At 41.4% G+C, this 24,992-nt stretch overlaps 1 protein-coding gene across 1 annotated transcript in view; it reads left to right on the top strand.

Annotated features, from left to right (window-relative positions):
* LOC122799847 (rap guanine nucleotide exchange factor 6-like) overlaps positions 1–24,992 on the top strand; it is a 1,724,571-nt gene that overhangs the window by 1,292,013 nt on the left and 407,566 nt on the right. The window contains exons 8-9 of the mRNA XM_044069180.1: positions 19,520–19,627; positions 19,795–19,998. Coding sequence (XP_043925115.1) covers positions 19,520–19,627; positions 19,795–19,998 — 312 coding nt within the window. The remainder of the gene's footprint in view (positions 1–19,519; positions 19,628–19,794; positions 19,999–24,992) is intronic.

Raw genomic sequence — 24,992 nt, 5'->3', positions numbered from 1 at the left:
ACTTTAATAAGGTGCATCTTTTACTTGTACTTATTTCTTGAAGCGGTGTATGCTTGACTTACTGCTATGGATTGGTATGCCATCCAGGATGGATTCCATGCCTTATACTAGTTGCTTGCCTATGCTTATGCTTATAGTGCCTCATGTTCTTATATAGGATAATGTGGGTAAAATGAATGAGTGATTACATACTTGACACATTTTTGCAACCAGCACAATATCCTTTCATGGCTACCAGTATCAATTAATATAAAATGCATTTTTGGATTAAGATAAGCATAGCCAAAGCCCATCTATCTCCTTGGAAAATTTTGTGTGATGTTTTAAGTTAATTATTTTAAGTGAGGTAGTTGAGCTGCTGCATAGAAAAAGGGCATTTATTAGAGGAAGACTTACCCAAGTTGGGCTTGAAGTTGACAAGCTCCTAAAAGACCATAGCAGTGTAGCAACATAAGGACATATTTCATATCCTGAAATTTAGGAAACTCCACGCTAACTTTTTAGCAGCTAACTTAGAAAGATAGCTAGATAGATATGTTGAAGTACTCTTTTAAGTACTGACTTGTCTTAACAGAAAAAAATGCGCTGCACTGTATTTACTGTCCTGTTATATACTGAGTGTGCACACAGGCCTTTTTAACAAGGTACGTTTACTGCCTCTGTGACCAGAACTGCATCTGATGTATTGCTTGTAAAAAACAGATGTTCATCGTGCATACAGCTGCAGTCATAACAGATGGGTTCTCCTGCCGTCAGGCAGGTCCTCGGTCGGCCAAATTCCAAAGTCTAGGTCCAGCGTCGGTTGTCGTCATTTCTTCCCTGACGTCAGTGCGACAAGAACCAGCTGACGCTATTTTCTTCAGTCTTTCTTGCCGCGCGGTGCCCAAAGCAGAAGCAGTTCGCAAGTGCCGGTCGGCCAGCTCCTGAGATTACGAATATTTTTCAACCGAAGACTTCTAGAAAGCTAAGTACCCCGTTGGGGAAACTTTTCTTGCCTCAGATCAGTGTCAGACAAAGTTAATAATTGCATTTCATGTGGGAAGCAAATACCGCATAAGGATTTCCATTCCCTCTGTATACCTTGCTTAGGCCCAGACCACGACATCTCGGCCTGTCGTTTTTGTGCTACATTCAACAGGCGCACTATTTTAAGCATCGGGCGGAGTTCGCCCAACACTATTTTGGCAAAAAGTTTAACTACAACATGTCGTCGGATACTCCGACTCCAATTTTGAGTAAACGACGTAAAGATAAGGACCGACACCACGCTAAAGCCGACTACATGTGCTCTGGTTCTCAGCGAGGCGCCTACGCAGCCCCTGACTACCAATGACACTTCATTAGCGGTGTCTTCTGTGCCCGAGGTCGCATGCTCTTCGGCCCACACCCTGACTACAGATACCAAAGTCACTCTTGGTGGGGAACCTCAGAGTTCAGACAGGCCTGCCACCTCTCAAGTTGTCTTCAGGCCTTCTTCTTCTTTTTCCATTAAGGCTTACACTAAATCTAAAGCAGCCATGCATTCTAAAAGACAAGCTCCACAGGGCCCCTCTCAAGGCCCCATGCCTAAAAAGTAGATGCTCAAAATGGCTGAGGATTTGATTACTCTTAGGGTTTCTCAATCCCCCCCCCCCGGACAAAAGGCCCAGAGTGGAGGAAGAATACCTTTCCTCGGACCAGGCCTCCATTACTTTAGAGCATTCTGAGGACCAGGAACATTCTTACTCCCCTTTCGAAGATTCTGATGCAGAGGAGTCCATTCCCTCTGTCTCCCCCCCTGAGGATTACTCTTTTGGGGAAACCTTGCATACCTTGAGGGAACACTTCCACTGGGAAGGCCAAGAGTACTCAGACTCCAAGAAAAGGCTCAAGGATTTCCTCTTGCTCCCTCAGCACAGGCCTCTGGCTATACCTTCTGTCTTAGACATATTAGATGATGTGTATTCAGAGGCCAGCCTTAACCCAGATTCTTTACCTCCAGCCCCAGTCAAGCCTGACAGGTATTACCGGGTGCCTGATTCACACCAATTCCTATACAAAAGCCATGCGGTTGACCCAGAAACTATTTCACAGGGTCCCAAGGGAATTAAGGCTTCCACTGCCAAAAATCCATTACCTTCAGAGAGAGATTCCAGAGCTTTAGAAAGGTGGGGGAAAAAGGTATACACCTCGGCCACTTTAACCATGAGGGCATTAAACTGTCAGTTCCATATGTTAAAGTATCAACAGTTTTTGTTATCTCAGTTGAAAAGCAAAATGTCACAACCTGAACAACCAGACTTGAAGGAGTTGCAGGATTTGTTGCATAGTGCAGAGCAAGTGAGTAAACATACCTTGCAATGTGGTTTTGATGCTTTAGAGACCTCTTGTAGAGCTGCTGTTACAGGATCAGTCATACGTAGACATGCTTGGCTCAAAGAGCAAACCTTACCAGACCATGTCAAAGCTAAATTACTAGATGCACCTCTTCAAAAAGATGTATTGTTTGGTGTTAAAGCTGAGGAGGTATCAAAGAAAATGGAGGAAAAGGCAAAATCAATGCAAACAGTGAAAGATTTCCTACAGGTACAACCGCCACGTTTCAGGAGAAATTGGCCTTCCAAAAATTGGTCCTTTCCAGCCACAGACAGACCTCAAAGAGGTAGATACAGGCGCCCGAGAGGTAGAGGGCAATCTCAAGGATCATTTAGAGGCAGACAATGGCAAACACCTTCACCAAGAGGGGGTGAGGATAGTTCACATCCATTCAGAAAGTAGACCCAATGACTTTCCCCTTTGCATGCCAAGCAAGGCTCAAATGGCAGCACCTTTAGGCAGAAAACTGGCATTATTTACGAAAAATTGGCATATTGTCACAAAAGACAAATAGATCCTGGACATTATAGACAGAGGCTACAGATTCTACTTTCACACCCTTCCAAAAATGAGAGGCATGCCAAACCTGCCACACAATCAAAGGGCAGAGGCAAAAAAACAAATTTCAGATCTCATGGACATGAAAGCTATTCAAGAGGTACCTGCACAAGAACAGGGTCAAGGTTTTTATTCCACACTATTCCTGGTACCAAGGAAGGGCAAAGATTGGAGACCTATTTTGGACCTATCCATCCTAAACAGATATTTACTCCTGCCAAAGTTCAAGATGCTCACATTACAGCAGCTTCTTCCCATGCTGGTCAAGGAGTCTTGGCTGGTGACATTGGACCTCAAGGAGGCATACCTGCATGTCCCAATCAGACAAGATTGCAGAAGATTTCTTGCAGGTTCATCCCATTATCAATTCTCTGCATTGCCCTTTGGCCCATTGCACCCAGAGTGTTCACGAAATGCCTGGCATCAGTAATTGCCTTCTGCAGACTTCAAAGGATACAAATATACCCATATCTGGACGACTGCCTGATCCAAGCAGACAGCAAACACACTCTTCTGAAACACCTGGCGTTTGTAATAATGTTGTTGAAATCTCTGGGATACACAGTCAACAAAAAGAAGTCAAGACTAATACCCTCTCAAACAATAAGTTTCCTGGGTGCCAGCTTGGATACAAACACCCAGATGGCCTACCTCACGCCAGAGAAACAAGGGCAATTAACTCAAAACTTCAGAAAACTGGCAACCTTCACCAGGCTGACTGCAAGGAAAATCCTGCAGGCGCTGGGATTCATGGCATCTTGCATCCTGCTAATCCCATGTGCAAAGCTGTATATGAGGAAACTTCAGTGGTACCTAAAAAACTGATTGGTCTCAACACAGCCACAGTTTGGAAACAATCATACCACTGATTCCATGTCTTCAAAAGGAATTTCTGTGGTGGGCTCAAGCATGCCAAAGAAACATAGGTCTCCCATTCTGCAAGCCTCAAACAAATCAAGTCATCACAACAGACGCCTCGGACTACGCCTGGGGGGCGCACATGACAGATGCAGGTGCCTTCAGGGCAAATGGTCACAAAAAGAAAAGCACCTACACATCAATCAAAAGGAAATGCTAGCAGTAATAAATGCTATTATGGCTTTCAAAGACCTACTGCATCCAGGGCAGCTATTGATAAGAACAGACAACACCACAGTGATGTGGTACATAAACAAACAGGGAGGAACTCATTCATATCCCCTGTGCAGACTAGCCATGTTCCTTTGGAACATGGCTCTGGAACTGCAAATTCAACTTCAAGCACAATTCCTGCCAGGGAAGGAAAACACACTGGCAGACAACCTGAGCAGAAATATGACAGATCCACACGAATGGAAGTTGCATCCGCAAGTTTTTACAATGATAATTCAAGCATGGGGAAGGCCAGACATAGATCTCTTTGCCACCCACAGAAATTACCAATTGACAAAATTCTGCTCAAGGACCTTTCATCCACAGGCCTGGAAAGTGGACGCACTCTCTTTCAGTTGGACAACAGTGACGGTTTATGCCTTTCCACCTCTTCCACTGCTGGCCAAAGTTCTATTAAAAGCCAGAGCAGACAGACCAAAGATGATTCTCATTGCTCCAGACTGGCCAAGACAACACTGGTACCCACTCCTGAGGAGCCTGACGCATTCCCCACCATGGATCCTGCCTCTAATGCCTCTTCTACTGACTCAGCACAACTTCAAAACTCTTCACAGTCAGCTGAAAACACTCAATCTAGCCGCATGTAGACTTCCTTAAATTCACAGCAGACCCTACTCTCCAAGGAGGTGTAGGATGTCATTTTGGAGGCCAGAAGGCCTTCTACTAGAAAAGCCTACTCCACAAAATGGAAACGGTTTTGTGTCTGGAATCAGAAAAAGGGTCAGAATCCTGAAATACTGAATTTACCTCAAATACTACAGTACCTAGCCGAGCTGCTAAGCAGTGGACTTTCATTCTCCTCTGCAGAGTACAACACTGATCCTCCTTTATTCTCTCACCCTCTCTTAAGACAGTTCCTCAGAGGGGCTAAGAATATAACACCCCCAAGGAAGCAACCAGTTTCGACTTGGGACCTCAATTTCATTCTAGAAAAACTAACCCTGCCTCCTTTTGAGCCAACTGCTTCAACAGATCTGCAATATTTGTCATGGAAAACAGCCTTCCTTCTAGCTATCACCTCAGCATGCAGGGTTTCGGAACTACAAGCCCTCATGGCTGTGCAGCCTTTCATCATTTTCCATCAGGACAGAGTTTCCTTACGAACCAATCCTTCATTATGCCAAAGGTAGTATCCAGGGTAGCCTTGAATCAGGCTATCCACTTACCTACATTTTACCCTAATCCACAAAACAAAGGGGAGAGGCTACTACATTCCTTGGACATTCACAGACAGCTCCGTTATTATTTGGACAGAACAAAGCCTTTCAGAAAATCAGAGCAACTCTTTGTGTCCTATGCTACAGGTGCTCAAGGGAAGCCTATTTCCAAACAGACAATCTCAAAATGGATAGCCCACTGCATACGCTTTTGTTACTCTTTTCATGGTAAAACTGTACCTACAGGCATCAGATCTCACTCCACAAGGGCCACAGCTACCTCTACTGCCTTCCTCAGGGGGTTCCTACCAAAGATATTTTGGAAGCAGCCACTTGGAGTTCTGTACATACTTTCTCCAAGCACTATCACCTACCATTATACTCCAAAACTAGAGCGGGCTTTGCCACTGCAGTCTTGCAGGGCATCGTGGCTCCACCTAGTTCCACTTAGTGCCTACCACCCTTTTATTAGCTTTGGGATTCCACCCATCTGTTATGACTGCAGATGTATGCACGATGAACATAGTACAGTTTTGTACCTACCATAAATGTAGATGTTCGAGTGCTAATACAGCTGCAGTCCAGGTTTCCCTCCCTCCTTCCCCTCTTGGGACAGACCTTATGGCTAACACCTCCTCATACAACCTCATTGGGGTATTCTTTTATGGTGTATTTGCTTGCAACTACTGTTTTTTGATTATATTGCATTTGCTTTACTACATAAATTTATGTTTTGCCTTCCTTCTGGGGGCACCTGACATCTGGGGCAAGAAAAACTGAAGAAAATGGCGTTGGCTGGTTCTTTTATACCCCTGTCGCACTGACGTCAGGGAAGAAGTGACGACAACCGATGCCGGACCTAGGCCGACCGAGGACCCGCCTGACGGCAGGAGAACCCATCTGTTATGACTGCAGCTGTATTAGTACTCGAACATCTACATTTATGGTAGGTACAAAACTGTACTTTCTTCAGAAGTATTGCAAGCCTTCAGACACTGGTGGAATGCTGGTATGTATCATGACATTTTTTGTTCATGTTGATCTCTTGAATGTGTTCTGTAGCAAAACTTGAATTTCAGGGCAGTTACTTAAGGGATATTTGCGTTTTGTTTCTGTCCTGTAAACTTCCTTTAAGACCCTCCTTAGATAAAATGTCTGCTTTAGTACCATTTATATTCAGAAGCCAGGTGTAGCAGTCCTGGCTAGAGCAATAAGTTGTGATGTTAAAATGTGCATGTCTGTTATTCCTTATTTGGCTTGTTAATATTGAAAAGCTTTAAGGTATATATTGTCGTAGTTGGTGAGTTCATAATTCTTGCCATGCTTTGTAGTTCAGATGAATGTGGTTATTTTTTTTAATGTGAATAACCTTTTAGACTTTTATCAGAATTTATGATGTAAGACAACATTTCCGAAATTAAATGCATGTCTGGTTCGATTCTCAGCTAGAGCGTCTTCTGCGTGGAGACATGTGTGAATGGGCGTACCTTCGTTGAAGGTTGTGCATCAGGCCTGGCAAGCCGGTACGTAAAATCAACTGCCAATCATTAGTGGACCGGAGTTCTGCTGTGGCGACCCCTAACCGGGAAAAGCCGAAAGACACAAACAAACAAACAAACTGTCTATTTCAGTTTTCCACAGGATGAATTATGTCATAAACCTTATAAAGGAATAATAATATTTTTGAAGGATCTGCTGGGTATAACGTGTAATACTGCATTTGATTATAGTTCAAGCTTGTTATTTTAACCTTTAACCAGAGACTTCTGTACCATACTATCTTGCTGAAGTGCAAAGTACTGCATGGAATGCATTTAAGTATACATAAATGTCGACAAAGCAGACATGAAGTTTCATGTAATCTGACTTGTGTGGCAAATGCCAGTTCTCTGCAGTGGTGAAGCACAATTTTTCTGTTGCACTTTTTTCCGACCAAGTGATTTCATTTAGTTTTGAAGGACTGAATTGTCTGTCATTACTGCCTTTTCAATTTAGTTATTCTCTTTTGTTACTGCTGTTTTAGTTTGGATTTTAAATAATGATGAATATGCTGATTTTCTTGTAAAAGTACTGTTTTTATGTGAAAGTTCTATTTTTATATAAGTTATTATTTGAATGGCTGTTTATACATCAGGAAATATGACTTCAGCAGGACTGGGCATTTTAATAGTGTGCCATTCTTCCAGACGTTTACATAGAGCACATGAAAGTAAACATTTAGAACTACCTTGTGTATTGATGTTAAAAGAGATGACTCTAACCCAGTAGAACAGAGATGCTTGCCTCTCAATGCAGAGAAATTATTACTTGAGAGAGAGATTTGGTGCAGAGGGAGTATTATTTGGAAAAGATGTTTACCTCATGATGCAAGGCAAGTTTCTGTTTGGAAGAGATGTTTGTCTGTCATTGCAGATGAATTGTATCTTGAGTAAAATCTCATGGTGCTTGCCTGCTGGAGGATTTGCTGAAGGAGTAACTGAAGACCCAAGTTAAGAAGTGCCTGAACTTTACCAGAAACTATTTGAGCATTTTTCTAGAGGCAGAATCTTGAGTGAAATGAAAGTCTGTGTGTTCTTGCTAAGAAGAGATGTTTTGATTCTGTATGCTTAATTAGTGCTGGAAAGAAAGTGCCCTGAACTTAAGAACTCTCTCCAGTATATTTTACTCAACACAGTGGAGTTGTTTTATCCTCAGGTGGGCAAAATTTGGTGATTTCACCAAATTGCAATATTACATTCCTGTTTTGCAGCCTGCTAATGCACCTACATTTGAGAATTGTTTCTCCAACTGAGAAGAGATAGTGTGACTTGTGTGTGAGTAAACTGTCATGTTTGTTTTGCTTAAAATGAAGAAGTTTGTGGAAGCTATAATACAGAAAAGCTGCCGTTGGAAGCCATTGTAAGCTCGTCCAGTTTCCTTTTTGTGCTCAAAATAACCTATCCCATTTGGTTATAGACTGGCCTTGCCCATATCCATGGTCAATAGTTATATATTATCCCTAATGAGAATAACTGGGATCATACTTTGAGGGACCCATACATGGGGCATATCATTTATAAGCTGCATCTGTCCATTAGTACAGGGGTAGTCATAGAGTAAATTTTCTGTTACCCATCCATAGATTTAATTTGTGCTTGAAAATGGATAGGAATGAACTTTGTTTTATTTGGATGGGGCGTCTGTTCCACAGCAGCAGTATCCTCTGTGAAATAAACCTGTCCCTTCAAACCATTCTGTTGAGACTTTTAAGCTTGTTTCTTGCGTTTCCTGTAACTGGTCTAGTCCAGATACAGATTTGCTGTATCCAGGACTGTTTGTAAGCTTCTGAGCCCCCCCCCCAAGCCTTTCTATGTTGGAGGAAAGCCTTCTAGCTTATCAGTGGGAGTGGTAAGCACTAGGTAGCTTATCTGCCACAAGAGGAGTGGTTTCTGGCCCAGAAATTGTAGTTTGTTGGCCGTTTGGGCAGCTTTTCCATCCCTTTCAACTTTCTGGTTTAAAAGCCCACGTTTGCACAGGTTTGCGTTTGTCTAAGCTCAGAGGATCCAGTTTTGGCGTCCTGCAGACTGCAAGAGCATCAGGAAGGAGAAGGAGATACTCAAGTGCCTCCATTTTGATTTTTTTCCTAATTTACTGCTTTCTGCACTTGTTTTTAGTTGTTTTTTTAAATTTAATTGCATGTATTTAAACTGTATGTGCTTTAATATTGCTACACACTCAAGTGTGCTAGCTTGCACTGAATTTGAATTGTTTTACTGCTGTTTTAGCTGCTTTTTTGTTAAAAAAAAAAAACAAACAAAAAAAGTTCTAAGCTTGTTTCCAGCGTTTCCTGTAACTAGTCTAGTCCATATACAGGTTTGCTGTATCCAGGACTGTTTGTAAGCTTCTGAGCCCCCCCTCAAGCCTTTCTGTGTTGGGGGGAAGCATTCTAGCTTATCAGTGGGAGTGGTAACCACTAGGTAGCCTATCTACCACAAGAGGAGTGGTTTCTGGACAAGAAATTGAAGTTTATCCCTTTCAACTTTCTGGTTTAAAAGCCTGCATTTGCTCGGTTTTGCACTTGTTTAAGCTCTGCACAATGGCGCTGAGCTGAGGTAAACTATTACTGGTGCCAGAAAGTCTGCTCTTCAGTTTTTCCCTTAGATCTTGCTAGTTCTTTCTCTCTCTCTTGCACTTTAAATAGCTTAATCGCTTTGCACTTCAGCGGTTTTTTATAGCAATTATTGTAGCACAGCTATGTGCCATCAGCACTAGTCGTTCTTTACGGAAATAGCTCCAGTACTTAGTAGTTACAACCATCCTTCCTGGCATGATTAAAGGACAGTTCCCTGTGATTTCTCCTATTAACCTGGTGCACTTGGGCATTCTGAGGCAGTGTAGCAACTGCCTCATGTACACAGACATCCCTCTCCTCTTACCTCTCAACACTCAGACTTGTGAGAGATGCACTTATATCACCAAATTGGAAGCTGTGCACTCTACAGGCAAGACCGGACTAGGTGGTCAAGAGGAGAAGGTCAACATCTGCACCACACCACATGGAACACATAGCCATCCAGAACACCCACCATCACAACTCTCACATAAAAACACAAACCACACCCCCACCTTTGCGGAGGCTCTTAGTAGAAATGTACTCAAACAGCAGAGACCTCCAAGACAGAAACGCACTCGACCATGACAACACAGCACTAACCACAGGACACACAGCTCACCTCCACAGTGTGCCCCTCAACCTAAGACCCTAAGGCTAAACACCTTGCCCAATACACTAATCATAGATGGCTCAATAGTGAGGCACACAGATGTCCCACTCACTAGGTTGAATAAGGAGAAGGTAGCAGGCAGTTGTCTATCAGGTGCCAAATCCAACACAACACACGCACTCATGTCACTCCACAACAAGTTCAGGTATGACTCTGTCATTGTCCATGTGGGTGTGAATGACCTGAGAAGCACCTCCCTGGACTACATGGTGGAGCTTTTGGATTATGTGGCCCAGGCGGGAATGACCCCAGCCCTGAGCAGTATCCTACTGTCACCCAGAATGATACCGCAGTACAAACAAAAAATGATTGACTTCAACAATTGGCTAAGTTTCTGGTGTCATTCTAAGGGGATCCAGTATCTGTTTGCTTGGGGTAACATGATTGACATGCTTTGCCAGAGATGGCCTGCATTTGTCACCCCTGGGTTTCTCAGTACTGGCTAAGGCTGTTGCCACCACTATAGTGCCTTTTTTAGGCTGTGTTCCAAAGACCAAATTACCACCGTAACAGCTATAAATAAATGCAATCAGAGGGTCATGCTGCTCACCGATAGAAGTCTGAATCTCAAGATGCACACCTCAAAATGGAGAACATCGACATTTGTGCTGTAAAGGAAACCTGGTTTAAAGTGGCAGAAAGCACCCCTGCGCTACAAGGCTATAATTCATTCCACACCTTTTGGCCCGAAACATGGACCGAAGCTCCAAAGGTGGTGGTGCCTCCATATTCATAAATGATATGCACACCTCCAGACTAGTAGCCCAGCATAAACGCATCTGAGACAACTAACATTGGGTAAGATGGCAATCCAGGTCATAGCCTGCTCTAGGTCCCCGACCATGTCCCTAGACTCTCACTCCATGTCTCTAAACACCCTGGAATCTATCAAGGTCCAACCTAAACACTCTCATACTAGGAGACTTCAACTACCCCTCCATCAACTGGGAAAACTACTCAAGCACCAGTACACTGGCCCAGCGCTTCCTGGAATTCATCAATTCCAGTGCTCTGGAACAGCTCATTCTTACCCCCACTAGAGGAAGCAACATCCTTGACCTGGTTATTACTAACATGGGCTACCATTGCTCTACACTAATAGTCAATCCCTCCCTGGTCAGATCCGACCATAAACTAATCACTATGAAAATCCACATCTCACCCTCATCCCCCACAAAGGTAACCACCTTGTAAAACTTCTCCAAAGCTGACTTTGGGCTCCTAAAACAAAGGTGGCTAACTTGATGGCACCCATACCCATGGAAAATAGCTGCATGACTGCCGAATCATACACTAGTGCACTGTACGAACATACATAAATGCATGGAACTAGCCATACCCAACAGAACCAAGATGCTCTCCTCCAAAAAAGAGGAAGCCAATCTGTTGGTTCCCTGCCATTAATAAACTCTACAACAGAAGGAAGAAACTGTTGTAGAAAAAGGTGAAGTCCCAAGACTGGAAAAACTGTCTTATTAGCCTCCACAAAAAGTTGAGATCCCTCATCAAATCCTCCAAAGCCAGCTATGAAGGCAGAATTGCGGCAGACACTAAAAACAATCACAGAGCCTTCTATAGTTATATTAAGAACCTCCACGGCAATACCCAGATTTGTTCTGAGTTACTGCACAATGGTACCTCTTATACTAAGCCAACAGATATTGCCAACATACTGGCCAACAGAGTCAGTGCCAACCTGAAGAATGCCAGGCACCCAGCATTACTGCAGCACAAGTTAAAGTTGCATTGTCCAAGGCCAAGAATACAGCTTCCACGAGACCTGATAATATCCCTAGCTGTGTTCTACATGAACTGCAAAGTGAACTGGCACCACATCTGTTTGCCCTGTTCATTCACAGCCTCACCTCGGGCTTTGACCGTACTGAATGGCGCACTGCTACAGTCACCCCTCTCTATAAAGGGGGAGTGTCTACAGACCCTGGGAATTATCACCCCATTAGCCTGATGAGTCTGATATGTAAAGCTGTGTAAAGCATCATCATGGACCTGATTAACAAAGATACAGGAAATCTCCAAACTCTAGACCCCTTGCAGTTTGGCTTTGTGAAAGGGAGATCATGCCTCTCTCTTTGAGTCAGTCACCAGGGCTGTGGATGAAATAAGGCAGCCTACCTTGATCTGGCCAAGGCCTTTGATACCATTCCTCACTCGGGAATTATTGATAAATTCACCAAACTAGGCATCAACCCCTATATCACAAGGTGAGCTGCAAATTGGCTCACAGATAGAACACACAGTGTGAAAGTAGCGGACTCCAAGTTAGACTGCCGACCAGTCATGAGTGGAGTCTCACAGGGATCGGTCGTGGGTCCTTTCCTGTTCAGCATCTACTTCTCAGAATTCCAGGCCAACACAAAGGGACTCTGGCTGACCAAGTTCGCAGACGACTGCAAGCTGGGAGTCATTAACTCCCTAAGTGATGCAGATATCCTACAGAAAGGCCTCACCGAGAGCAATGACTGGTGTCGAAACCATGGCCTTAAGCTTAACGTCAAAAAATGCGTCATCATCCCCTTTGGTAAAAACTCAGTTCCCATTAATTACCACATCGATGGGAGCCCACTGAGCACTGAATGCGTTATAAGAGATCTGGAGATGCAGGTTGACAGCAACCTCTACTTCAACTACCACATTGACACTGTGGCCAGAAAGTCCTTCTGTGTGGTACACCTCATTACCAAGGGTTTTGCATCCAGGAAGAAAGAGGTCATCGTCTCTCTCTCTCTCTACTCTTCCCTCATTAGACCAATCTTTGAGTGTAATGCTCTATTTGGCATGTACCTCACTAGACACCTGCAACAGCTGGAGAGGCCATAGAAGTACCTCACGAAGAGGATCCTAGGAATATTTGGATAATGACACTGTACCAATGGAATATAATAAAATAATTACTAGACAAGTAGAGTCTGCCTATCTTCTCTGTGTCACAGCTAAGTTAACTAAATGTGCAATATTGGTGAATGGGAAGGAACTGAAGGGATTACTAGATTTTGGGAACATGGTCACACTTGTTAAAGAACCTTATGTCTGCAAGACTAAAACCTACAACAAAAGAAAGGTGGACATGATATATATATTCAAGGAAATAAGAAAGGGTATCCTATAAAGTGTGTATAATTCAAACACTGCCTCTTTAATTTCTCATCTAAAACACAGTGTTGCATTAGATCAAAATGTCTTTCAATTCAAGACATTGTAAAGATTGAGGGTGGAGTACTGTTACTTTGTTGGCTGAGTATATCTTAAGTAAAAGCTATAGGCAGCAGCAGCACTTGCAGCAGCCTGGCACACTATTAAGAATGAACAGTTCTGCATATATTCAATGTAAGAATGCAAAAGGGCATCAGTAGCATGACACATTACTTTAACACAGAGTTTTTAATGTATTCTAATTAAAAAGGGGGAGGGCGACAGCAGTCTGACACAGTGTTAAAATACCCACTCCTGATAAAGAAGAAAGGATGGGTGTAGAAACTTCAAAACAAACTAAAATCTGTCTGGCAGAGGAGAGCCTTTGTATTATCAGGAAAAAAAGTGTTAAGTTAGTGAACATAAGTTACTATTGTTACTTTTAGGAAAGAATATTTAGTCTGTGATATAGAATATTGTTAAAAGATTCCAGTCACTAAGGTAGTAACTGATGCCTCTTTGGAGATAGAAAATTAAAAACACATTTGTAAACTCACTGAGAAAAGAAAAGAACATGAACAATGCTCTTGATTTACCTGTGTAAGGTTAAAACATGGGGATAGTCATAAACAGGACTCTTAGCAGCAGGTACTCAGAGAAGCAGAAGTTCCTAAGGTAAAAGATAAAGAATTTTCAAAAGCAGAAGAAAGTCACTTTTGTAGGTAAAGAAATAGGAGAAGAATGTTTGGACTCACAGCACAGAGGTATATGGCCCTCGCTGTGCCCTAAACAATCTTTATTCAAGAAGGGCATGGGTGCTGGAGGGAATGGGTGGGAAGGGATGGGAGTTAGTGGCCAATGCCAGCTCATCCATCTAGAGGGAAAGGAGGCTGCCTAGGCTCACTGGAATAACAACATTAAGTGAGTCCCATACTGCAATCAGTATACTGCTTGTTCTGGAGGTTGTGCATAGAAGAGTGCATACTCTTCCCAAAGGCAGCAGTTACAGCATTTGTAAGACTACTGCATGGTGGTGGGGTTTAGGGAGCACTTCCCAACAACAGTAAAACACCACACTGGCATCCTCGATCTTACCCCCCATACCTGGATGTGGGTCGGATTATGCCCATGAGAGGCTAAAATTGGTCTGGTAGAACCAGTGAACGAAGAGAGAAGCTGTGACAGCTGGTCAGCTGCAAGTAGGAAGTAGAGGGGAAAAAAAGAAATGGGAGAAGAAGAAAGCTTATACGTGTGTCATTAGATGATGAGGCTATACTCTCCACTTCACTTTAATGTACTGATGAATATGATCAATTGTAGGTAAGCACTGAAAATTGTAAAAAAGCTCTGTGGGAGGCAGACGTATTGCTAGCTCAACCAGCTCCCGTTGTCAATCCCATGAGGCGATGCTCTACCTCCTCAGCTCTTCAAGAGCAAAAAAAAAAAAATGTTTGCAAAACTTCCAGGATGCTTCCTACAGATAGTTCCCAATACATGTGCCAACCCCCACCCCAGCCCACCCCCAGCTGATCTAGTGATGAGCAAAAAAAGTCTGTTCCTTCTACTAACATTCTAACCAGGTAGCGAAATGCATGACATGCACCCCCACTTCCTCCTGTCCCAGCCATTTAGGTCTCATTTTTATTCCCAGACCCTTATCCTCCTTCTGTACATTTTAGTTAAAAAAATCATTTTTCCTTTCAAACTATAGTAAACAGTTGCTACAGTTTATACCCTGCTTGGAGCGCCATAGTGGTATGGTTTTAGTTTTTGAAAAATCTTTTTATCTTTAAACTGTAGCAAACTGCTTGCATATAGCAAGTAGTTGCTACAATTTATAACCTGCACTGAGTGATACAGCACTCAGGTTTTAGTTAAGGGTAAAAAATACTTTTTTTTTTTTTTTTTAACTTTTAAACTGTAGCAAGCAGCTTGCTGCAGTTTAGACTACAGGAGGATTGCTACAGGGTTCAGGTTTGACTGCAAATGCAAAACCGGCTTTTAAAAGCCAGTATTACACTAAAGAGCAATTGGGATGATGAATAGTCAAATGTACTCCCTAATACTTTGCTCCCAGGGGAGTTGCCCCCTTTGACCTGCTCTAGTTGCACTATGGATGGGAGGATGACGCATCAAGCAGGGCCAGAAAAAACATACCAGGGCAGGAGAGACACATGATCATAATGACTTCATACAATACCCACATTGTCAGTTAAAAGATTACTTGCTTTACAGCGTAGATAAAGACAGAGAAGAAATACTGTACTGACTTGTTATTTGCAAAATCTTTTAGAATGCCATTAGAAACAAGATCACTAGTTTAGGTATAAGCCCTTTTATCACCCACTGGATAGCCAGCTGGCATACTGATAGGACCCAGGAGGTCAAAACCGATGAGGCCAGCTCCACCAAGAGGCCAGTCACTAGTGGAGTCTCCCAGGGCTCGGTAATGGGTGCAATCCTTTTTGGCATCTATTTCTCTGAAATGGAAGCAAATGCTGAAGGTTTATGGCTGACTGAGTTTGCAGATGGTAATCTTCAACTACTCTGTAGACACTAGAATTCTTCAAGAAATGCTAAGAAATGTATAATTGTACCCTTTGGGAAGTTAACAATCCCAGTTAATTACTATGTTGATAATACGCCCATAACAGTCAACCCAGTGGTCAGGGATATGGGTATGCATGTAGACAGTAGCCTTACCTTTGACCACCACATGGCCGCAGTGGTGAGGAAATCAGCGTATAAGTAAGGACATGGCATCTAGGTCCAAGGAGGTCATTATCCCACTGTACTCTATCCTGTAAGACCAATCATAGAGTACAATGCTCCCTTCGTTATGTAACTAACTTGGTATATACAGCAACTAGAGCAACCTCAGAGGTTCCTTACAAAAACAAAACAGGGTGTAACAAACCTTCCTTATGCCCTTCCCTCAACTCAGTCTCTTATAGCTTGTTGAGGGCTGATCTATGCCTGGCTTGCAAGGCATCTGCAAGCCCACCATTATGAATCTCCTGTATATCCTTAAGCCAAACAGTACCAGAAATACAAGGTCTAGGGACCTGAATTTTGTCTGTGACTTAAACAGAAGATGCTGGAGAGGCAGTTGCGTGTCCCAGAGATTGCCCTTCTTATAGAACAGGCTTTCCATCCATGTGAAGCTAAGTTAATCTATAACCCAGTTAGGTACATAGATTAATACTAGGCTTATTGCCCTTGCAGGCCATTTTAAGCCTAGCCAATTACTCCATGTGAGAATCAAACCCTGCACCTTGTGTCTGCACGGTAAACACCTTAACCATTCTGCCATCCCCCGGCCAATTTAAGTGCAGCCTGGACAAGTGGATGGGGAATAGGAAATTAAGCCGGCCTGGCACACATGTCCCGTATGGACAGAGGTTGCTTATAAATGCCTGGCCCTCACTATCCTAATTGGATACTGGACATCAATATTCTTTTGGCAAAATTTGGCCAGGCTTAGAAAGACCCCCCGGATAGTTAGGCTGGTAAAAATCTATGAATCTGTGATGGAACTTACTCTTAATCATATGGTGGGTGGGGGGGGGGTACTTAGGGATGAGAAAATAAAAGACAAAAGTTTAGCAAGATTTTATACGCCTAAAGGCATTGAAAATATCTGTGCAGCATTCTTAAAATGTAAAAAATTGCACCACATTGTAGTTTCAGAAGTCCACAGATACATGGTATTGAGGTTCCATTCAAGCAGATAGCCATGGATTTTGTATGCTCTTTTCTTAAGTTTGGTAATGGCTGGCGATACGTTCTGGTAATTGACTGTACTATGACATTTCTTAAAGTGCTAGTGTGAAAAAGCAATGTAAAAATAATAGTCAGAGACAAAGTTTTACTGTTCTTCAGTGTAGAAATACCCAAAGAAATACTCACAGACCAAGCATGCAAGTGTTTTGAAGTAAAACAGGAAACCACTCTGAAACTGATGGGTTAGTGAAGCACTTTAATAAAACTCTGTAGGTCTATATCTGGTTTCATGTCCTTCTTTAGTTTAAGAATTGGGATCAGTTACTCACCTATCTCTTATTTGCTATAAGCTTCAATAATACTTATGCCATGACTTACTGTATGATTGTAATCCCCTTGGCTTGCTGGGCATAGCTAAAGACACTTGAGAGGAAGAGAAAAACCCATTTAAAAGTATAATTGCACATGGCACAAACGTTCAATGTAGTTGGAAAGTTGTCAGTCATGAAGGAGCATATACACATGAAATGCAGCAGAAGGTGTATAAGAAAAATGCCAGACTCAATGAATTTAAAGCAGGGTCAAGTATTAGTGCTAGTTCTCATTGCTGAGAATAAATTCATAGCAAAAGCAAGAACTCTTTGAGGTGATAGAGAAAATAAACAATGAACTACCAAATAAGACAAAATAGAAAGGGAAGATTAAAGCAAATATATCATGTGTATTAAAACCATGAATGGATGCTGAATTGTCCTTCCAAGAACTGAGATAGATACCAATAGTGAGGTACCAAAGAATAGAGTCCCATCTGTTCAAATAAGTGATGCTTTGATTGAAGCCCATAAACAGGAAGTAATAGAATTTGTATTAATAAATATATTTTTAAGCTATCTGGTAGAACAAATGTAATTCAGCATCATATTGAAACCTTGCCAGGATAGATAAACTCAAGAATTTATAACGTACACTACCCTAGAGAAAGGCATTAAGTGAAGAAGTGAGAATTGTGCTTATATTGGATGGGTCCAGAGTGAATGGAACAGTGTAATTGTCTTGGTCCCTTAACCAGATAGTTCCATGAGATTTTAACATACCTTTTGGAAATTGAATAAGGTATCCATTTTTGTCATTTCCTAGAGTGGACAAGTTCAACCATCCCAGATCTGACAAAAGATATTTAGGCCAGGTAACACGAATGCTGATGTCTGTAGGAGTTATGTGCATGCTGTTTTTTTTTTTTTTTCGTTTGTTTGTTTTTGTAAAGTTAATGTTTTTTTTGTTTGTTTTGTTTTTTGTCACAGTAACAAGAAAGTGCTGTTTTGTGTGTGAAATGTGACATTAGCTTGAAATACTTTTTTTGAGCTGGAAGAATGCACTGGTCAGTAAGGTAGAATCCATAAGAGCAGACATTGGTCACAGCCATCTGCTGTAATGTTTTTAAAGGACAGGGCTATAGCTCAGCAAAACAGTGATGTTTGCTTCTTGGTGTAGGGGGGATATTGTCTGGAAGAGATTGTTGCCTTTCTCTGCAGAAGGATAGTAAAGACTGTTGGTGCTTGCCTACTGGAGGATTTGCTGAAGGAAATGTGACTGAGGAGTACCGAAAAGGAATACCTGAATACTCAAATAAGAAAATACTTGGATTTTGCCAGAGACCTTAATGAAATATAATACCATTTCCTGCTAAAGAAATAAAATTTTGATTTTATTTGCATATGTATCATCATAAATAAAGTGCACTGCAGCTAAGAACTCAGCGTCCAGTGTGTTTCATTCACTACGTAGTGTAAAATCTTCTGAGGGATGCATTGGCTAACCTCAGCCTAAATTTTATGGCTTTGTGAGTTAATTTTCACTTCCTTAAAAAAATGTATTCATATCCTTCTATTTACCATTTTTGGGTCTGAACACGTTTGATACACTGCATCTTTCTTATCTGTCCTTTAAAGAATAGAGCTCTAGGTGTTTGAGCTGTCTGTAAAATCTGTGTCCACTGCCATTCAAGTAGCCATGAGTGTATCCCATTCAATACCACACATGTTCCTGGTTTGCTTTCATAATTAAGCATGTGGTGATTTAAGGTGAGCATTCAGACTTGCCTCCCAGGAATGGATCTTTGTTGGCCAGAACCTGGCCTCACAGGCTGGCCAAGGAGCAGGAATAGAACTTAAGACTCTGTTTCATTGCTGACAGGAATGGGACTTGGACTCTGTTTCATTATCCAAAATTCTTGCCTTTTTCTATAAGAAATTTTTTCACAGACTGCCCAAGTGAGCTTTACATATTCCCTGATATGTGAACTATGTGCTGTATGCTCTATTAAAGAGTCTGCTTAGATACAGTCTATGTTTATCTTATTACTGTGTTGGAGTGTAAATTATGTGGGCCATTTTTTTCTGACAGTCAGAATGGGCTGACTGCTGTTGCTTGAATTATAATCTGTGCATGCAGTGATCATATAAAATACATTGTGACCTCATGTATCAGTTTTGTTTTCTTTTGGTCCTTAGAAAGTATGTACAAGCTTCAAAATACTAATGAAAAAATATGTTTTGTACTTGAATAGGCTTTTCTTAGTGGTTAAGTGTTATTTGTATGAGAGACTTAAATGGTAGCCATTTTATACTGACATGAAGCATTATCAGCATTCTTTCTTTGCAGGTTACACGAGTAGTGCTGCTTTGGGTAAACAATCATTTTAATGATTTTGAAGGTGATCCTGCCATGACTCAGTTTTTGGAGGAATTTGAAAATAAACTGGAAACTGCGGTAAGAATAATAATGCGTGAACATATAGTGTTTTTTTGCAACTTTTTATTTTATTCTTGGAATAATTTTTGAAACAGTTGTAGTGAAAAAGATACATATTAACGTGGCAGACATTCATATGTCATTTATTTAGCTTTTTTGATAGCCACATTTTTTTTCATTTGCAGAAAATGAAGGGGCACCTTAGACTGCTGAATATTGCCTGTGCTGCAAAGGCCAAATGGAGACAGGTTACATTACTGAAACCTTCACGGGAATCCTCCCTGCATTTCACCTTTATCGGGGGCAGTGAAAGAGGATTTGGTATTTTCATTGAAAGTGTAGAACCAAGCAGCAAGGCAGCAGAAGCCGGACTTAAACAGGGTGACCAGGTAGAAAAAAGTAGCAGCATTTTCATTTTTGGTTTTTGTTTTGTTTTTCTAAGTTAAAGTTAAATGCTTATTATAACAGAGGAGAAACTGTATTTAGTGATTTTTCCCCAATGTATACAATAGTGTTAAAATTGGTAATGAACTGATAAAACGTGTGACAGTAGCCAGTAAATTGTATGTACCAGTTTTATTGGAAGATGTTGGCCAAACCACTGGAGGAATTCCCATTTCCTCTTTAAAGAACAGCAATGGGATTCTATTATTAAATACTCAATGTCTCTCCTTTTTTCTCCTTATCTACAGTCCCTGCTATATGAATAAACAACACAGCATTTAAAATATTTTAAATCAACTGTTTCTCTCCACTAGAACAGTACCTTACTGTGCTGTGGTGGTTTTACTTTCAGAAAACTTTTATCCCACCCTGGAAAAGCTTGCCGCAGTCTTCATTTCATTTATGTCATCAAGGCCAATGAATACAGGCAGTTTTCTGGCCAATTCCCTCCCCAAACTGACATCATCATGACCATCCTAAAAACCAATCCATGCTGTGATGTCACAGCTCCCTGGTCCTTCCCCTACCCATACAGAAAGTGAAGGCTAGAACAAGGAAACAGTACATGAGTCAAGTCTCCTGCTGTGACCTGTCAATCACAGCAGGTAACAGCTCAAACTACCCTTGGCACTTTGACAGCTAGGGAAGTTAGGTGTGAAGAGGGGACAGGAGATGAGTTAGAGTGGTGCAATTCAAGCTTCACAAAAGACTGCAATTTAGCCATTCTAAAAGAAGCAGCAGTAAAAATCACTTGGAAAGTCTGTCCTGTGGCATTTGCACTGTTTGCATTTTGGGTAGTCATTGAATGGCATGAAATGTTACTTAAAACTAACTGACTGAAAGACAGCAGTGTATGCATGTGAAATTAATGCAGTGACAGGAGCTTTAGGAAGAAAGAGGCCTGCGTGATATAATTTTTTTTACATTCAAGCACTGCATTGTGGGATACTTAGAGGCAATCAGGTTTACTTCAAGGTGCTAGACCCCATGTGGTCAGACTCAGAAATTAAGTATAAAAAAACTGAAGATAGTCCCTGAGTGGTATTAAAATGTGGGAAACACAAACCATGATGAAATAAAAATGTATTTGCGTCTGTGGGTGTGATTTTCCTTTAAATAATACACAGGGTTCATTTTCCTCCACCTGGGTGTCCAGAAGGATAGCTTCAAGTGGAGTTAAATGAGATTGAGGTAATGTCTCATCCAACGTAAAGCACACTTCCAGTACAGTACTGTCCCAATACTGCATTTAAATGCCTATATTTAATATCTATCTTCAGTACTTACCTTCGAATAGAATCCTCACATTCTTTTGGTTTAGAAGTGGATGTTCTACCAGCTGTGCTATACGAAAAATCTTTTAAAGGATGGGCAGCGTTTTCATAACTTACATATCTGAGATGAGGAGACCCATCCTTGTCAACCTACAGGACTGAAGCAACATGCCTTTACTCAGCTGCACATTTGAAATTTTCCCAAGATACAAGGCTCCCACCGTTTTATCCATAATATTCTCCCAGTAAACTTCCACTCTTGATCTGTTTTGCCACATGTTCAATGGGTATTAGAGAAATGGCAAAATGCTACATTTGTTTAAAACATTTTATGTTTTTTTTCCATGCGGAATTTTTCAGAATTAAAAAAAAACATTCTTTATTCTGTTTGTGACATTGTGTATTCATTCTGTTGTATCTTTTTCATTGTTAATACTATTCGAAGTATGAAATTGTTGCTTTTGATGGTCATCTTTGATAGTTTGTTGGTGTATTTTGGTTGGCTCGTGATTGATTGTAGAACTTTCAAAAATGCAATTGTGGACATAAAATCCCACCTCAAGGCAAACACATTTTGCATGTTTTGTTTAGCAGTACACTTTGATAAACAGTGTAAAATTTGTGAATTCTTTACACCAATGCAGCTAGAAACAGGAAAAATAAACTTTTGCTAAGATGAAAGATAGCTCTACCTTTGCAAGGGGCTTCAATCTCAAATTCAATCCCAAAGTCAGGTTAATTGGTTCAAGGGCCAAGACCATGCTTGATGGAACCACAAGATGGGGTAAAGACAGAATGAGAGGCAATAAAGGTATAAATTGAGTAAGGGTGACAGAGAAGAGTCTAAAGATTTTTCTTCATTTTTTCTTAAAAAAAATAGGACAAAAGAATCATCTTCTCTTTCTTCCCCTTTTAGGGTCTCAGAGATACATCTCAGAGTTGTGTCTGAACATTCTGCTATTAAACTAGTGAGGGAGGATGTTTTTTCTCTCTTTGATGTTAATGCTCCTTCCAGGCCTTTTTGTACAGGATCTTTCAGGCCATTCCAAAGTCAGTCAATATCAAACATCATACTAGACTTTAAAAAAATGATTGAGGCTTTCATTAAAGTACAGCAACCATGTCTGTAGTCTCGTTCTTGTTTGGTACCAGGGCAGACAGTAATTTCTTCTTTGCCAAGCTTCACTGCCAGGTAATCTTGGATGTTATGTAGTCCTATCTCGCCGTAATTCTTGCTGAATGGGTTCGGAGCCGAATATCGGCTTCAACTCGGCTGATAATAAAGCTAAAGCTCAAGAGCTTTTACTGGCTTGAGGCTAACCCCTATCCCATGGTGCTACATGGCAATTCCCCAGATCTCATTTGCCATGAAGGCTTCAAGGTTGTCTCCTTACTTTCTCATTGGCTAAGTAGAAGATTTTTTGATAAATCTTGTATTTTTCGACACTTTTTCTTCAATTTTTACTCTTAATAGTTATTAGCTTTTTCTTGTGTGATTGATATTGAGTGCATGATCCCCTATTAGCCCTTAGGATTGTACGGCCCATTTTAGTTAGAGGGCCGTAGTAGCCCATTTAAATTAGAGGGCCATTCCTCCCTGAGTGTTAGTCCTTTTATATATATGTATATATATATATATATATATATATATATATATATGTATATATATATATATATATATATATATATATATATAAGAAACTTTCCTCTCTTCATAACTTTACTGTTAGTTTAGTCACTATTGTTGTTAATTTATTTTATTTATTTATTTATTTTATTTACATTTGTTGACCGGGAGTGTCCGACTGGACGTAGTTCCATTTTCAGCGGAGGCCCGGGAGAAAAGCTCCACAGTTAAAATAAACAGACAGTAGTTACATTGGATTACATAGCGATTAACAATTTGATTAACATAGCAATTAATTACAAACATATTTACAGATGAAGAACATAGTACATCAGTAGACAACTAGAATCTTTCTCTGCGAAGTACATAACAGGCATTAACAAATGTTACAATAAGAAGTTCCTGCTGTATAATAAGTACTAGGCTTATGAGCATCTGAGCTTCCTATAATCAAAGTAGTTAGTGAGGTGGAAAGAAAGGTAGTGGGAGTTGCAAGGGCATAGCCAACATGTTTTTAGGTGTGCTTTTAGTAAAGTTTTGAAGTGGGTGCATGATGGTACGGAGGTAATTGTGGGTGGGAGAGAGTTCCATAATTTGGCTATGGTGCAAGAGAAAAGTGCTTCACCAGCAGAGTTATTGGCTTTAGTGATCTGCAAGTGATTTTTGTTGCTGGATCTTAGTGGTCTGGTGGTGTGATAGGGTTGGAGTAGATTCTGGAGGGATGGGACATTTAGTGGATGGTTTACTAGTTTGTGGGCGAGTGAGAGTTGATACATTGAAGGAGGTGATGGGAGTTCAAGCCAGCCCAGTTCAGCAAGTGAGAGACAGTGGTGACTACGGTAGGATGTCCCTGTGGCGAATTTTCCGATTTTGTTGTAGCAGGTCTCTAGCTTGTTTAGATCACATTGCCTTAGGTTGGTATATATTGGAGAGGCATAAAGTAGGGTGGAGATAAGGTGGGAATTTTCTATTGAAATCTTTGCTGCTTTGGTGAGAAGTTGCTTATTTCTATATAACGCTCCTAGTTTTTTGTGGACTTTCTTTATGGTCATGGATATGTGAATGTCAAATTTTAGTTTGTTATCTATTTCCACTCCTAGCAATTCGGTGTGTTCAGTTGGGTATATAGTGGTGTTGCCTTTTGCTGTGATGTTAAAGTGAGAGTTGTTTTGAGTCTGTTTGGTGGGTTGGAAGATGAGTAGTTTAGTTTTGTTTGGGTTGAGTATTAATTGGGCATATAATTAGTGTTGTTGTTCTTGTAATTTGATAGCATTGTTTCCTGTCAGCATGTCTAAAAAAAAAAAAGACAGAGAACATAAGGAACATCGTCACTCGGGGTTCAAAAAATGTGATAAGTGTTCACAGAAGATGTCATTGACTGACAGTCACACTAGCTGTGTGTACTACTTGGGTGAAGCCCACTTACAAGAACCCTGTACTTTTTGCCATGCCTTCAGTACTAGGGTTCTTAATGAGTGGAAACGTAAGTTAATAGACAGGGTTCTTATGACCAGTTCCTTCCAGGAACAGCTGGAACTTGGTCAGACAGCTCGCAAGACTGTTAAAAGAAAATCTTCGGCTCCAGCTTCGGAGCCATCAAAAAAGTCCAAAGCGACGGAGCCAATAAGTTCTGGCTCCAATTCTGCTTCTTCTGTCTCGGCGCCATCAGTCTCTTTGGTGCCGAGGCTACCTTCGGTACCGAGACAATTACCAGACATCGACCCTGTTTCACCTACATTGAGGTCTCCTATATTAGAAAGGAGGAGATCTCGTTCTGTCTCCACCAGTTCCTCCAGGACACTTTCAGATGAGGACATCGAGCGGGTGGTGAAGAGGTTGCTCTGTGACCCAGCTCTGGCAAAACAATTAGCCCTTCCGGACCCAAAGGCTTCAGAGCTGCCCCATTTATAATCCACTGCTCCTCCTCCGACTGCTATGCTCTCGGAACCAAACACTTTGGGTTCTTCGATGTTGGATCCTTCAGTTCCGAGTACTCTCCCTGCTTCCTCGGAACCAATAACTGTATCCTCAGTGGCTC

This window comes from Protopterus annectens, chromosome 4.part0 (assembly GCF_019279795.1).
Source record: "Protopterus annectens isolate FY-2018-M chromosome 4.part0, PAN1.0, whole genome shotgun sequence".
NCBI lineage: Eukaryota > Metazoa > Chordata > Ceratodontiformes > Protopteridae > Protopterus > Protopterus annectens.
The sequence above is the reverse complement of the archived record's forward strand: the minus strand, read 5'-3'. Positions and strand labels throughout refer to the sequence as shown.